This window comes from Condylostylus longicornis, unplaced genomic scaffold, assembly GCF_029603195.1.
Source record: "Condylostylus longicornis isolate FDR11 unplaced genomic scaffold, ASM2960319v2 ptg000031l, whole genome shotgun sequence".
NCBI lineage: Eukaryota > Metazoa > Arthropoda > Insecta > Diptera > Dolichopodidae > Condylostylus > Condylostylus longicornis.
The window spans coordinates 5592525-5609794 of NW_026578000.1; the positions used below are offsets into that span (position 1 = coordinate 5592525).

Sequence of the window (17270 nt, forward strand, 5' to 3'; positions counted from 1 at the left end):
ATGAGACAGAGTAGTGCGCAATACATGAGCGAATTTGTGAAATATGATCCCAGCTCTTGACTACACGTTGAAATAATTATTTCATTTTCAATAATAATAATGAAGCAAAAGTAATCTTCTTATGCTAGATTACATAATTAATCGAATTTGGTATCTGCTAAACATGAAAAATTTTTGTTTAATGTGGTTTTTTTTGTACGATACGTATAAATAATTATTTTATGTCTCAGGTTATAACCATTTTTTTTCCGCTAAAAAGATTAGATTTAAACAAAATATGATGAGCAAACAAACCACCTCAACAAGATTATGTACTCTCTTAAATTATGTAAAAAAGGATATTGTATAGTCCCCGTTCGTATAAATACAATTTCTTGAGTTTGTCTTTTATCTCTTTTAATAAATTATTAAAAGAAAGTTGTTTATCGTACTGTTATACCGTGATATTTAGGTTATGTGTGCATCTTATGGTGGTTAACTATATATTTTTTATGTACATATATAGGTAGAAACTAATTTTTGTGGTATCAATTGAGGTTAAAACCTTTAAAGGAACATTAAGTTTATAACTAGTAAAGTAACATATTCAAATACTTATAAATACGTTAATAAGTAAGTAGTCATAACAGAAAATAAACTCGTTAATTTTATATTGATAAAAGTTTGAGAATTTTTAAAATAACTTTGGAGAGTTTTATGAAGAATTCTTGAGTGATTTGTTTGAATCAGCAGCTTTTAATTAAATTAACTTCACAACACTCATTTCGTCGACCGTCAGATCTGATACCATTATAGAAAAAAAAATTATATATGGGCAGTATTATACTCCTTTACTTGCGAGAAATTTTCTATCACTGACTGTGTGACATACTGTCACAACATTTACTATCAAAACATTTACTGTCACGACATTTACTATCGAGACATTTACTGTTAAGACATTTATTGTCAAGGCAGTTACTGCCGAGACATTTACTGTTGAAACATTTACTGATAAGACATTTAATGTCAAAACATTCACTGACAACACATTTACTGTTAAAAATTTAAAAAACCAAACATAACTGTTATCTTCCAATAATTCCTCATTTTATATGATATTAACTTGTATTTTACTTATATAATCACATTTTTACTTCTTCTTCCATCAATGTACATAATTGAAAAGTGAAACGTCTTACTGATAATGAATTAATGACTTCTTTGCTCCATACTTTACAGAACATTTTTTTTAAGTAAATGATATCCAGATCTTTTTAAAGGATTAAGAATTATTATTATCCAAAAATATTTATGTAATTATAAGAAAATTTATGAAGCAGCTTCATTATTATATTATATTCGTTATACTTACTCAAAATATGTGTATAGTGTGGAATCACATACATACATATATTTGCATATTATGTAAATTCAAAGTATATTTAAGAAACTTCGACAAGTAATCAAGAATTTATTTTATGAAATTCTTGATGTGAAAAAATGAATTCATTAAAAATTTTCTTTTGCTCGTTGTTGTTATAGTTCCAAATATTTTAAAGATTTTTCAACAAGGAGTGAATAAGTAGGGTTGAATAATAAGGGCAAGTATATTCACATTTATATGCTCTATGTATATCAACTGTATATCATGCTTTCTTTTTGCTAAAAAAAAAATTGTTAAAAAGTTCTTCTTAATTTGCAATTTTGCAAAATTTTCATTAAATTAATTAATAATTATTTGTTAAATAACGCGAAAAGAAAATGCTAATAATTATACTTCACTTATACTTATGGGGGTGGTATATGCATTTACTTATAGTTTGCTATTGTCTATATACTTTTGAAAAATTCATGTAATTTCCCCCACTCTCTATAAAATTTTTATTTATAGTACTCGTACTAAAACTTGACCTTATTTACATAATATAGTTTGCTTTTGTATAAATATATTTAATTTTTTTTTATACTAAATTCAATTGAATAAACGAGCATAATTAGTTTTTGAAAATAGAATAATTTCGACATTATTATGTAGTACAGGAAAATGCTTGGTAGAAGTAGAAAATATTTTACTGTTCTTGTAATGTGAATGAAAATTTAAAATTATTTTAATCTTATTTTAATAGATTAATATCGTACTCTTATTGTAATTTAATAGTATGCGAGTTTCTATTTATAAACTTTATTAAATTAATTTAATTTACATAATATATTTTTTTTTTAGAAATCTTATTGAAGAATTTCCCAGTTGTTCACTTATGTAAAGGACGATTTGATGTTTTTATAATTTAAATCACATAATTTTCTATTAAAGCTGAAGAAATTGAATGGTATAGGCACAAAATTTAAATTAATAATGAACCTCATTTATTTAAACCAGATTTTTACTAACTTTTGTAAACATTTCAGCGTCAAACACCGCCATATGGACTCTGAAATTATTGATAGAAGAGAATTTTATTGTAACTTTTATTCGAATATAGAATTTTGACAAAAAATGTTGGTATATTCAGATATTCCATCATCTTTTGACGAAATTATGAATTTATCCTAAATCTTAAGATTTCAAATTGGGTAAGTCAAAGTTATGTTTGTGTTTATGTCCATATTCGTGACTCTCAACTTTCAGAAAAATAAAAATAAAATGTTTGTTGCGAATCATACTACGAAATGTAGTATGATTCTCTAGGCAGCCATTATTTAAGACTTCAAATTGCTCTAAAGTTAAAAAGTTTAGAATTCTTAAGCTTTCCCCAAACACATCGTTTGAAACTGTTTGCCGCTTAAACTTACAAAACGAACTGTTCACTAAAAAGAAGGTGTCCCCTTAACATAAATTTTAAAATAAAAAATAAAAATTCGAATAAATTTTTTATCTTAATAGATAAAATCCTTGGATTTCTAGATATCATTTTAAAAATTTACATATATGTACATAAATATTGAATAATAATTATAATGATGAGAAAAAATTTTTTTTTTTCAATTTTATAGGCTTTTATTTCAAATTCAAAGATATATCATTACAAATTTATTATGAATATTATTTTTTAGTATGCCACTTTGCTGAAAATCAAAATCTTCAGGGACATTTAATGGAAAACTGAAATGTAAAATGTTTTAGAAAAAAAAAATACATTTACGGAAATAAATCATGAAATTTGATCTCACACTCAATACAGTCATAATACTAGGCGTATGTTTGTCATATCATATAACGTAAAATGGCATAAAGTGAGATAGAGTACCGAGAATTTTAAAATTTTATTACCTACTAGATATACTTTTTGATTTATTTCCAAATAATTTGACGTTCTATTTTGATAAAAAAAACATCAGAACGTTAATTCTGTTTAACACCGTTCTACTCAATTTTTTCGTTAAATGCATTAGATTTTCTCGAACTACGAAGCAGCTTAATTTTTGTAGAAGGGTGGATTCCTACCTAGTGAACGATGTTTTGTTCCTTTCATCGCCTATTCGTTCTTTCCTTTTTCTTTTATGATAAATATTTTGGCCTATAATACAGTGTGATTTGATTAAAATCGCTGAATTCACTAAACTTTCTAAGAATATAGTGTGATTTGGTTGGACTCACTGAGTTCTCTAAACCTTCTAAGATAGCTTTATATTATCGCGGAGGATATCAAATTTACAGTTAGCGGCTGAATTAGCCTGGTGAAAAGATGGACCTGTCCTCGTGCAAGCCTTCGGCACATCAAAGTAACTATTGATAAATTGTATGGGGTATGAATGAAGTATATCATTCATATAAGATAATATATCAAAATATTGTCCGCAGTTACTTCTCTTAAACCAAATATTTACCAATAAGGTTTTTTATTAAAGTTATAGCAACAATAGCCAGATTACATTTTATTTGTTGGAAGATTTTTTCCATTTTTCTCTTGAAATTTTTTTTAAATTATTGAAAATATTCTTTACACTACTTTATTTTCTGAAACCATTTCCTTCCCAGTAATGTAATATCATTATTTTTAGATATATTATTGTCAGTTCCTATTATAAGATATTTTTGAAAAGTATGAGGGGCAGTTTACCTGCGACAAATAAAATTTTTGTTTTCTTAACTTTGTTTAGTTTACATTTTCTACATTAATTTTCTGCTCTTTACATTATTTTAATCTTTATGTACGCTTTAAAAATGTGAAAAAAGAAAAATTTAATTTATACCATTATAAATTTACGTAGGTATCATATTTTACCTATATACAATATACTAATATATTTTTATATAAGTTTACAAAAATCTATTTCATAGTCTTCCCCACACTAGTGTCATCTTCCTTTTCCATTTCACTTCCCAAAAATATTATCATGTAAAATTGCCTATCGAATAGGATTCTCTATATTTTAAAATTAAAATAACATTTTCATGGCTATGTTTAAAGATTAGATGAAGGAAAAATTCAAAGAAGATAATAATAAAATAAAATATATTATAATATTATATATAAGTAAAATTTCGATTATAATCGGCTTGAGAGAATTATGAGGTAATGGAGCGCGTGGATGTCACAAATTATCTAAAGTAATGTTGACATTATTTTTTAACCTTCAAAATAACAAAAAAATAAAAAAAATATTTAGAATACCATTTTTCTAAAATACCGAAAATAGCAAAAATAAAAAATGAGTTCGAAAAAAATTTTACAATCTGCGAACATGACAGTTTATTGATAAAATAATAAAAATGAAAGGGAAAATATTTAAATAAAATTTAAATTCAAAGTAACGATGAAAATATAAGGAAATTCGAAGTGATTAACTTGTCATATACACTAAGATGACAACACCTGTTCCTTGTGTTGTAAGAATTAACAAATGGAAAAATATTTATACCTAAGTCACCACTCTATTATCGAATTTATTGTAATGGCATTATTTATTTTGAAATTTATTACAATTGTTACCATTCCTCTAAAGGAAAGCACACAGGTCACAGGTTTTCAGTAGGAGATATAAGATTCCGGGCATGGCTCCTCCGAAACTTGGCGGAATCGGCCTATCTTCCAGCAGGGAGGCTAGATTCCTGGAGCTTGTTCTGGATTAAACGCTGAACTGGAGACTTAACATCATGGAGAGGGTAAAGAAAGCAACTATTACGCTTTACTCGTGCAAAAGGGCCATCGGGAAGAGGTGGGGCCTGAAACCAAACATGGTTTATTGGCTGTACACCGCGGTGGTGAGACCGGTTCTGATGTACGGAGTTCTGGTGTGGTGGCCGGCGCTCCGTGCTTCCTTAAACTTGAGGTTAATCAACAGGGCTCAGATGATGGCAATGTTGTATGTTGGTGGAGCTGCACGCTCCACCCCTACACAGGCTCTTGAGATTCTCTTGCATCTGCTGCCATTTGATATACTGGGCAGGCAGATGGCTGCGGAGTCTGCATTGCGCCTTGGGGCCGCATCACTGTGGTCGTGTTGCCCCACAGGTCACGCTTCGATTTTTGCGGACTGGGGGCACGGGGTGGGGTCAATTGATTTGGTTCCTCCCACGCTCTCATTCGTGAGGAATTTCGGAGCATAGGTGGGTGGGGGTGTTTATTCCGAGCAATTGAGAGTTGAGCTCTCCTTCCGCCTGCCGGACCACTGCAGTGTTTTTCAGGCAGAGGTGGTCGCAATTGGGGAGGTTCTGCGCTGGCTTGGTGAGCATGTGGTGTCCGTGGGCAGTGTTAGGGGCGCTGGAGTCAGAGACCTCTACGTCCAGAACGGTCCTAGATTGTAGGTCGTCTCTTGACGAGATGGCGAGGCAGTTCGAGTTAAACTTGGTTTGAGTTCCCGGACACAGTGGGATCTCAGGGAATTGCAAGGCGGATGAGCTTGCGAGACATGTAACGACCCTCGGAATTCTACCTGAAAAGGAGAACCTGGGCACGCCTCTAAGCACTCACAAGCTGCTGCTACTTAGTGCAGCGGTTGAACGTACCAATCTCAGATGAGCGAATGGAACTACGTGTAACGCGGCAAGGAAGTTGTGGCCAAAGCTAGACTTGCGTCGCACGAGGGATCTAATATTTCTCCGACGAGAGGATATTGGCGTGGTGATAGGGGTTTTAACTGGACACTGTCTGATTGGCGATCATGCCAGGAGTATGGGCCAATGATCTCTGTAGGAGCTGCTGTGACGAGGAGGAGGAGGAAACGGTGACCCACCTGCTATGCTCGTGTCCGACGTTGGCGAACTCCAGGCGGAGGTTTCTTGGGTCCCACTTTTTTGAGCCGGCCACGGACATAGCGAATGTAAATGCTAGGGGCCTTGACCGGTTCCTGAGGAACTCGGGCTGGTTCTAGTGAGAGAGAAAGGGAGGATCCGACGGCATCACAATAGGCCTTAGTGGGCTAGGCGTACCCTTCGGGGGGTCGTGCAACCTAACCTAACCTACAATTCCTCTGGTTGGACAGTAATTATTTCATAAAAATAAAGTCCGTCTTAGCTGTGCTGGCTTAAATTTGAAAAATCTACTTATTTATATTATTGATTAAAATACCCTGCAAAGCCTTATTCAAAGTTCCTAAACCCATTAGATGAAAAATTTTTTCAACTTTTAAACGAAATGAAATGTAGAGAAAAGACACCGAGAATTTAATAAATATTATTTCTTTTCTGTTATTTCTGATACTTTGGAGATGTAGCTTACCAAAGGTGGAGTACTTTCTTAAGAACCACTACGAGTACATATTGACTAAGCAAACAGTCAAAATTATTCAATTTAAGATAAAACACACCACTATGAAATCTGTTTGTGTGTCACTCCTCCTTTCAATTAACACTCACTCTTCGCAAATCTATTGTGGATGTATATGAAAACTGAGTCGTATCGAGAATGATATGTATATTCTTTGTGACTGTCCAATTCAAGACAAACGGCGTAATAGTTTTGTTTAGGAATTTCTTAGAGTTAAGGTTCTTTAAATTGAGAAAAGTATCTGCGAAAATAAATGAATTTAGGTGCCTTTTTCTGTAACTTTACTATCTGTAGCTCAAAATATTTTCTTTTATAAAGATTTACCTAGCGGGTATTTGAAGACGAAATACTTCTAGTTACTTCCAACCAAAATCCTTTTATACATTAAAGATTTTATTTTTGTTTATTGTGAATTACATACATAAGTACATGTTAATCTGATACACTTGTATTAGTATTATATTTTTATTGCATATACAAAATGATGTGTTAAGTTTCTTTTCATTTTTATTTTCTATTTTTATCGACCGAATTGCCTACAATAAGGCAGGTTTTGTGATAGCTCCAAATTTCACATGCGATATTTTTGGCAGGAATGCACTTTTCCGAGATAGGCAGGCTCAAATAAACTACTATTTAGTGAGAGGTCTGTCGAGCCGTCTGTCTGTGCAGATAAATAAATCCTCAAGTTCGGTAGAACCGATTTTAATTAAATTTTGTATATGAGTTTATTTGGGGGTAAAACGGATCGATCAACTTTTGAGATATGTTAATCGTGGGGAATTGAGTCTTTTCACAGGCAGATTTTACATTTGTCGAGGCCGAGTTTACATTTGTTTTCATATCTACGGAACTAATTGATGGAATTTCTTGAAATTTAATATTTAAGTTCTGGTTGTTATCGGAACTAGCTGGTAAGCTTAACACAAAATGGCTTAACAAAACTTTACTAAGAACCAAATTTACATTTTTCTACGTTTGAAAACTAAAGGCTTAGTAACTTTTTTAAAATTGGAAAGGAGGGTTTAAAATACATTTTCATAATCGTCTGTAACACTTTCATTTAACTACATTATACGCATTGCGGTCGATTATGTGCTGACCACATCAGATTTTTTTTATCGAAAAACATATTGTTTCGCCCTCTTATGTTTAAACCGATTTCATTCTTTTCTTCTTGATTTTCTTGTTGGTTGCTATCTTTTTTACAACGATATAAGCTATAAATTTGCAAAAACGAAAAGGAAAAAAAAGGAAGCAAATTTAAAAAGCTACTGAGAGAAGATTAAAGAATGTGTAAAAAATATCATGTTTTTCAAGTTGACAAAAATATCGAATGAAACAGTAAGTAATGAGTAAAGAAGAAAACTAGACATCGCCTATAACTACTATGACTGTAGATTAGGAGGAAAGAACAAAATGTGTGAAGAAAAAGAATCTTTTTTCTTCTCTTCCTCTACTCTTCTACTAAATTTTTTTTTTTACTCTTTTATTGAGAATTAGTTTGTTTTACAAGGTAATTTAAAACTTAAGTGGGAAGGGTATACCATATTTTTGTTAAACTTAAAGAAGAATAAACAATTGCGTTCTAAAAATATTTTATTAAGTATTTTTATTATGGGAGGTTATGATACAGAAATGGTTATATAGGCTTTGATTACAAGTCTATTTTTATGATAATTTTCAATGGCAACAAATTGCTGGTATGACTGCTTTGTTTTGTCTTTCGAAATTTTTTTCGTCGATTCATTGAAGTAAATTCGTTGAATTATTTTCTTTTATTTTTTGAGGGCGGAATTTTTAATGATTCTGCGGTACAAAAAATATTTCGTGCATTCATAAAATATTTTATATATGTAGCTTTTCATATATGTAGCCCACACGCACATAACTTAAAAATAAATCTAAATTTTTTTTTATTATCATTAATTTTAGTAATTTAAATAAGTGATACTTCTTCATATACTTCTTATTTAAGCATTTTGTGTATGGATTATTATTTTATATATGTATATATATAAATTTCATTCAAATTGAAGAATATATTGTTAAAAGAGAGGGCAATATAAGACCAACTGTATAGAATTTATGTAGGATAATTTAAGTTCATATTTTTACTGAATAATTTCATGAAGACTTTCAATTTATTTAAAGTTACGCTTGTGATTAAAGACGCAGATAATTTCATGAATAAAATAGTAAGGCATGAATAGAAATGGTGGGGGGGGGGGGGTGTAGCTCGAAAACAGACTGTAGACGAGAAAACGGGTATATCCGCAACTCTACCATACAATTATACAATTTGTCATACAGAAACTCGCATGTTGGAATAATCTGCTTTTTATGAAATTTCCCAATTAATTGAAAACAATAAGATGATAATTTTATGTAACATTATTTTCGTTATTATTTCGAATGGAATACACAACGTGTTCGGTTGATGAAAAGATTCTAAGACTTCAAAAATAATCTACGCAACAAAAGATTTTCTTCTAACAAGTTCGAACAAGTGCAGAATATAGTTAATACTTGTGAAAATCAGAAATTCTTTCATTTCATTTCCAAAAATTCTTATGTATAGTGAATCAGTCATCTGATAGGTTCCAGGCAAGTGTTCCATCAATTAAGCTATAGAATCATATAGTAGATAATTATTGGAAATTTTAAAAATATTATCATTTTTAATTTTAATTAATAACTCAAATCCACGTAATTAAATATTAAATTTAAAATATAAAATTTTATGATTAATAACCCTTAAAAAATGAATTATTCTGAAGATTTCATGTTTTTCTTTATTAATTTAATTTAAATGAAAGTGCTTTATCAATATCATTTAAAATATTTTATAAAATCAATCAATATCATAAAATATTAATAAAAATTTCGAACCTACTCATATATTTTGATGCCAATGAACAGATGAATCCTTTTCAAGTTGAATTCTTTTTGTGACTTCTCTTCTCATCTGTTTTTTTATTCGTATTTGTACGGGTATACGAACGTATGTTCGAAAGATATACTAAATTTATCCTACCGTTTGTAACGTTAGGAAATAATGGTCTGAGATGTAGACATAAGTGCATGTTTTCGATCAGCGTTGAATTCTAAGTTAATTCATATATTTATCATTCTGTTCGTCCGTTCGTCTGTCCGTCCTAACGATGAATCAAAAACTTATTGAGCTCAGCTCAAAAAACTTTCACAAATGATTTATAAATGTCAGAACCCTATTTAAATTGAATTTGATAGAGGCAGTGGTTTTGGTAGCAGGCATACGACTTCTAAAATTATTTTGCTAATAAATTGGAATTTCAGCCAAGTAAATATTTTATTAGAGCTTTTATATTTTATGGAACTAGTTGAAATTTCTTGAGTTGTGGTGATAGGTGCCATACAACTTTGAAAGTAATTATTATTAAGAAAGTCTTATATTATGGAAACTATTGAAATTACAGTGCTGATATTTTGATAAACCACTAAAAAACACTCATGGAACTGTGAGGCAATCAACACACTTAAGAGCTGTGTGTCATTCATTCGTACAAGTATCATAGAGTTTTTTTTTTAACTTTGATATTCAATTTTTATTGATTGATATTTGAATTATTTTTGCATAACATTAACTTTTATATGTACATGTATAATTTTTGTACATGTATGTATATATATAACTTTTGTATATGTATGTATGTATAATGTAAATATAAGGTTTAGTTATTCTCAAGTATTTTTAATTTTAATTTTTTTCATTTTCTTTCAAAATTTTCAATGAAAATTTTTGAATTGCAGAAAAAATTTTATCATTAATGTATATTTGTTATAATGTAGATGTTTCGGAGTGTATAACAGTTTATTTAAATTTCAATGTTGACCAAAAATTTTGTACAATTCTTTTTTTAAACTGAATATACAGAAAATAAAAATTCATACGCTCAGCAAAGAATTTTTTTAGCTTTAATCTCTTGCAGTACGCTCTTAAATTTTATGCTAATAAAATGTTGATATATTTTGTTTTTGATCTTACTTTGATGTTATCATATCTTTGATATTTTATTTACATATTTTTTTTTTGAAAAAAAAGAGATTATATTTCACTGTATAACAAAAAAATTTTCAAAATTAGAAAATAAAGAAAATAATATTATACAAGAAAGCTTTAAAGCAGGTCGCTTTATGACGATTCCAAAAATTTTTAAGAAAAAAATTTTTTAAATTTTACGCATTCTACTGGATCTGTAGTTGTATTTAGAATTAAAAATCAAAAATTACTCATAAACATTACCCCAGTAAAGGACCAAGGTATATAGGAGATTAAACGAAATTATATATAACAAAAGTTTTGCTGTATTATTTTGTACTTGACTCTTATACACGTGACAGTCGATAATGCCGACTCTAATATTAAAAATGTTGCGTTTGTTTTCTTAATCCTACAGGTTTTTCCAATTGTAGAACCTAAATTTTTAGAACAAAGGAGTCTTTTTATATGTATGTATGTATCTTTATATTTTTTTAAAGATTTTATTTTCAAGTAAGTCATGGAACACATGCATGGAAAATACAAAACAATTTATTTTGGAGCTTTCATCTTTTTACAATACAAAAATTAATGCAAGGATATGAAATACAGAGTATGTACTTATAAGAGTTTCATTTTTGCTAAAAAAATTTAAATTTAATATATATTCTTCTTATGTGTATACATATGTGTGTGGTTAATGTTATGCCTGAAAATTTTTATAAAATTTGATTTCTTCCTTAATTTTCATATTAAATCTTTATTAGTTCCGGAATTCTTTTATATCTCTCATTTAGCAATTATAATATTAAAGAGAGTAGAGAGAGGGGGAGAGAGAGAGAGCCATAACTTCACGCTCCCCACCACAGTAAAAAGAAATTTTACAGATTTTTTCCTGAACTCTTTACTTCAAAAATTACTTTAATGCCTTGATTTTAGATTAAAATTTTGAACATTAAATAAAATAAAACCAGAGAGGTGAAAAATTTCAATAAAAATTTTTTTGATTTTCAGGTGGGATAAAAGTGAAAATTATTTGAATTTTTTCTCTTTATTTTTTCTCTCATTTATTGTTGACGTTTTAATTATTTATTTATTTAATTTCGTTTTAAATTTATTATGCTAATTTATAAGAGAGATTTTTAATATTTTTTTGTTTTTAACATTAAATGTGACATACACAAATACATATTATATATTATATAAACTTGTATATGTGTGTGATTGCGTAAATTTATTTAATTTACGAAATTTAATTTTTAAATTTCTTTTTCTTTTCTCTTTCTGGTAAAACACTTGTGTACTTTTTTATTCTGTTGTGTATTGCATGATGGTTTTGTTAAAGAAAATGAAGTATAAAATTTTTTTTTGGAAAATCATTAATATTGTATAAGAACAGTATACCTGGTATATAAGTGTATTACATATAATATTGTACATACTAATACAAAATTTATAAAATTATGAAAATTTCTGGAAAAATACTTAAAAATAAAAATAAAAAGAGGAAATTAAATTTCTTACTTTTCTGATGAAAGTTTGAAGTTTTATAATCACACAAATGAGATAAAAAGATGAAAAAAAAAAATTTAATAAAATTTCGCTTTTAATTTAAAAAAAAATTATTAAAATTAAGTGCTTCTTTTTTTTTCTCTTAAGTGTTTTTTTTCCGTAAGTGTTCCTAAATTTGATGTGATCTTAAAGTATAGATTCAATTATCGGGCGTATATTCAAAAATATAATATAGATAATTGATTTTTATTTTTCGAATTTAAATTCGAATTATCACGAAAGTCCTAAGGTCACTAGAATGTTATTTGCTAAAGTATTTATTCACTATTTTTCTTTGACACATGACGGTATTCATATTTTATTCATATACATTTTCTCTAATCTAGAAATCATTAATGTAAGAGAGTAGAGCGCTTTCTTTTGTGAGAGAATTAAATTTATTAGAAATAGTTTATTAATTTAAATTACATAAATGATGACACTTTCATATATAGATTCATAAATTTCAATAAGAAAGTGGGGCTGAAGACGATTTTTGAGAACAAGACAAAAAAATGGTACTGACAAATCGCCTTTATCTAAGAGTCAGATAAGAAAAAGTTTTCTCCAATAATATTTTCAAACGTTGAGTCCCAACGTAAAACCCGTTCTAATTGGTTAATACAGGGTGGCGCAAAAAGAACGATATGTTTTGAATTCTTGATAACTTTTTTATTTATTAATTTTTTTTTTTTTTATTTCAGAATCTTATAAACAAGGCTTGGCAAATTTATAATGGTATATAGCAGTACATAACGCAGCAGCGAACAAAAATCATAGAATTTTACTATCAAAATCACAGGTCAGTTACTTTAACTCGGCGAGCATATCGATATTTCAATGTGCAGAATCTGCCCTCTGCAGCAACAATAAACCGCCTGGTAAGACATTTTGAAGAAAATGAATCAGTAAGAAACGTAAAAAAAAAAAATTTAAAATGAGCCCCATTGGATAACTGGTGACTATTTCAAGAGCCTTAAATTGTTTTTTTTTTAATAAGCTCGGTTAATATCCAAACCCTAACTTGTTCGTCGCCCTACGCGGTTTCTAAAATGTGCATATTAGAATTAAAGTTTCATCTTTTTTTTTTGTGATTTTTCACCAGTACTGGAAAAAATTATTTTTTATCTGAAAAAGGATCACCTGTTTTTTGGCGCCCTTTGCAAATGCTTATTTAGTATTATATTGTAGATCCGGTGCTGTTAATATATAAGGAACAGTAAAACAGAATCCGATTCTTGTCTTGAAAACAGATTTGATTTTATATTATTTATCGGGGATTCACTGGAAATCAAGATGAAAAAACTTTATTCTTCAAACAAAAATTGCATGCAACTTACTTTTTTCCATTAGATCTTAATTATTTTGAAATATTTAAATGTGTCATCACATAGATTTGTCATAACATAGATTTTATATTGCAGAGCCCAGTAGGAATCTTGTTCGAGTATATAGTTTTTGTGTTTAAATCAATTTCATAAAAAAAAATTTACTCAAAAAACACTTTATAAATAATTACGCAACCTATAACATTAATAACGTATACGGTCATTGAATACCTTCGTTTTTCCATTTCATTTCTCAAATGCATTCTTATTTCTTTTTTGTTTTCCTTTTAATGTTGCAGCATTTTACCTTTTTTTTTTTAAGTTAAATAATAAATTTCACAAAATGTTATAGTTCAAAGAAAATATTAATTAATCTTTAAAAGCCAGTAAAAATATTACTGCAGTAGAAGAAGAATGGCACGAATACACAATTAGTAGTTCTATGCCTTATTTATTCTTATATTGAATTCAATATGAAAATAATATTAAATTTCTCGTACGACAACCATAAGTAATTTTTAATTTAACAATTTTTTGTTTTTCCTTTTACAACAGCACAAGTCCGAAAATTCAATTTTATCAAGAGAATTTTTTGATTTTTTGCATTTTTATTATGTATGTATGTATATAGAGAGGGAAAAGGAAATTATTTTGGAATTTCTTTTGGTGCCAAAGATATTTAAGGGAAGTAAAAATTTTTAATGAATTTTTGCCATTTTTTTTTTTAATTTTCTTTGCGTTTTTCCAAAATCCTTTTTAGTTATTATTTGCATTATTCCGTTCATTTTTTTTTTTCATTTTATTGGACTTTCTCCAAAATGGATGAAATCGAGAAAATATTTCTGCTATAGTTTCTTATTTATAGTAATGTAAATAAAAATTAAAAGGATGTAGGTCTTATGCTTAAAGGATTTTAATATTCTATATATGTTATTACGATATTATATAAAATATACGATATTATATAAAATGCAAAAATATTATTTTGCATTCCTTTCAATTTAATTAAAATAATGCCAAATTTATTGAAATACAGACATAGTTCTGAATTCACAAAAAAAAAAAAAATTTGGAATATAATTACTTTTTATTATAGAAATGGGTAGTACAGTTGTGACACCTGACTATAAATTAATATTTTTATATATACATACGTACAAACTAAATTCGGTTTGTTTTTTTTTTGGAAAGTGGCCAAATTTTTCAATATCAATAATAAGGAAAATATTTTAATAAATTGTTGTTCTAAGAAGAAGAAGTTTTGATAAAATATCACGGTTTTAAAAGCTGTTCACAACGAATGGGCGCGTATAAGACAAAATATATAAAGAAACCGGAATAAGAAATGCCTGAACATGAAATTTGAATTTCTCATTTCAGATTTAATTTTATACATTTCGCAGTTTTATAATATTGTTGAATCCTGAAACTGAAATTGAAATCCAATTTAAAATTTTTTTAATTGAAATTTTTTAATTTTAAAATTTGGATTAATGAAATTTTACTAAGAATATTTTAATTAATTTTTTTTTTCTTATACGGTTTGTGTCAACACTAAAACCTATAAATTATATTCATATTATTTGTATAGGATTGTAATCCAAACTACGAGTATTAAAAACTTAAATTTTTTTTATCTTACTGAGGGATGATGCATGATATTGTAGATAACCATGAATCAGTTGCTTACGTCATTGAGTTTACTAGGTAGGTGACGAGTTTACAGTTAAAACTTAAATTGAATGCTTTATATTAATTAAACATTAAAATGAAGCGGCTAAATAAATTTTATTTTCACTCAAACTTAATTAATTATCTACTGAAATAAGTCGAAAACAAAAATTGCCTATAGTTTTAGGCACCTCAAATTGAAATATTTAAAGTTTCCAAAATTTAATGAATAATAAATTTATTTAGAAGCTTTTAGAAGGATTTACATAACAGCAAAATTTGCTTTTATTGTTATTTTCAATTGAAATCTTTAAAGCTATAACAAAATGAGTAAAACTAAGCCGGCCAAATGCAAGGTATTGACTATTAACGCCTACAAATTTTATACACTCGTACCAAAAATGGCTAACAATTATTTGACCTCTTTATTCCAAATTAATCAAAATATTTTTGAAAATTAAATTGTAATTTTCAAATTCAGAAAAATTTTTCATATCTTTAAAAAAGAAAATTCATTCGAATCGAAAACATTTTCATTTTTTCATTGATCCTTTCTCAAACAAAAATCTTAAAAGGTTCGAATATAACAAAAAAAAAAGTAAAAATCAAAAGTGAGAAAAGAATTATAAATGAAAATTGTAAGTAACACTTAAAATAGCTTCATTTTTTTTCTCTCTCTCTCTTTTATTATTTGTTGTCCTTTTTTGAACATATCTTATTAGTATGACTTTATCATGTCATCCTTTATAAGAGAATGAGAAACTTGTACGGTAAATACCTTTTTTGAAATATTTTCTTTTCTGTTATACAAAATAGATAAAAAAAAATATGCATAAATTCTGTGTTTCTCATTTTAACATTCTTTTTATTTAAAATGTGGAATATAATATTGAAAGGCACAAAAAAAAAAAAAAGAAAACAAAAAAACTGTTCTTAACCCTTTTTTTGTTTTTATTTTCTTTCAGAAATTTTTTTATGAAAATATTCACAATTTGTATGATTTTTTTTTTATATTTCAAAAAATATTCAAATTTTTTTTTTTTGTAAGATTAAAAACAATATTTTTAAGGATATAATGCTAAAGTGTAAGTCAACATTTAATCTTTATCCCCCTTTTTTTTTTGTTGGACAATCGGGCAGAATGAAGGCTATTTATTCAATAAATTTTTATATTCTTATTGTACATATGTGAAATATTGATCCTTTTCTTTTATCCAAGAATTTATATATATAGAAATTATTGGTTAGTACAAGTTTTAAATGTGATTTGAATATAAAATTAGCTGTATAATATTTAAGTTGTATAAGAGAAATGTTAAAAAGTAGTAGAGTATATAAATTGCAATAAAATTTTTAAGTTGCAGACGGTTTTAAATTTAGAGATCACGATAAATTTACTTAATGTTGTTAAAATTTAAAATCGAACGGAGTTTGGGTAAATAAGATTCTAATAAATGTTGGATTAAATAGTTGGATTTAAAATTAAAATCTTGTTATATGCTAAGGACCTGTAGTTCTAGTGAAAATTTAAAGTTAGATTTAATGAAATGTTATCAAATGGCTTAAAAATTGAATAATTTGTTCATTGTGAATTCAGTTATGTTATTGTATAAATTTAATAAAATATTTATTTAAATTAAAATTTAAAGACCTTATGTTACTCACTTTATCTCACTTATTCCAAAAATTAATATTTTCTGACACAAATAAAAATATTCGAATCAAACTAGTGATTTGTAAAGTAGCACATTTTCGTGAATAAGTAGAGTCTTGTTAAAAAAAACAATATTCTCTAAAAATATTGTTCACTGAAATATTTAAAAAAAATTGCATACTTTTAGGGTAAGAACAAAATTGAACGAAACCTAAGAACCAATATTTTTATCAAAACTATGCACGATTATTTTGAGTCATTTAAAACACTACATTTGGTTTTCGGAATGACATGTACCGTAATTTATGTATTTGTTCTTTATTATTAAATGATTTATTGAGAGAGTAGAAATA

General features: G+C 27.6%; 1 protein-coding gene across 1 annotated transcript in view; it reads right to left on the reverse strand.

Moving 5' to 3' along the window:
- Positions 1-820: 820 nt before the first annotated feature.
- LOC129608418 (uncharacterized membrane protein-like) overlaps positions 821-17270 on the reverse strand; it is a 101156-nt gene continuing 84706 nt past the window's right edge. The window contains exons 3-4 of the mRNA XM_055519909.1: positions 1137-1252; positions 821-1084 (exon numbers count right to left, since the gene is read on the reverse strand). Of these exons, the coding sequence (XP_055375884.1) occupies positions 821-1084; positions 1137-1252 (380 nt within the window). The remainder of the gene's footprint in view (positions 1085-1136; positions 1253-17270) is intronic.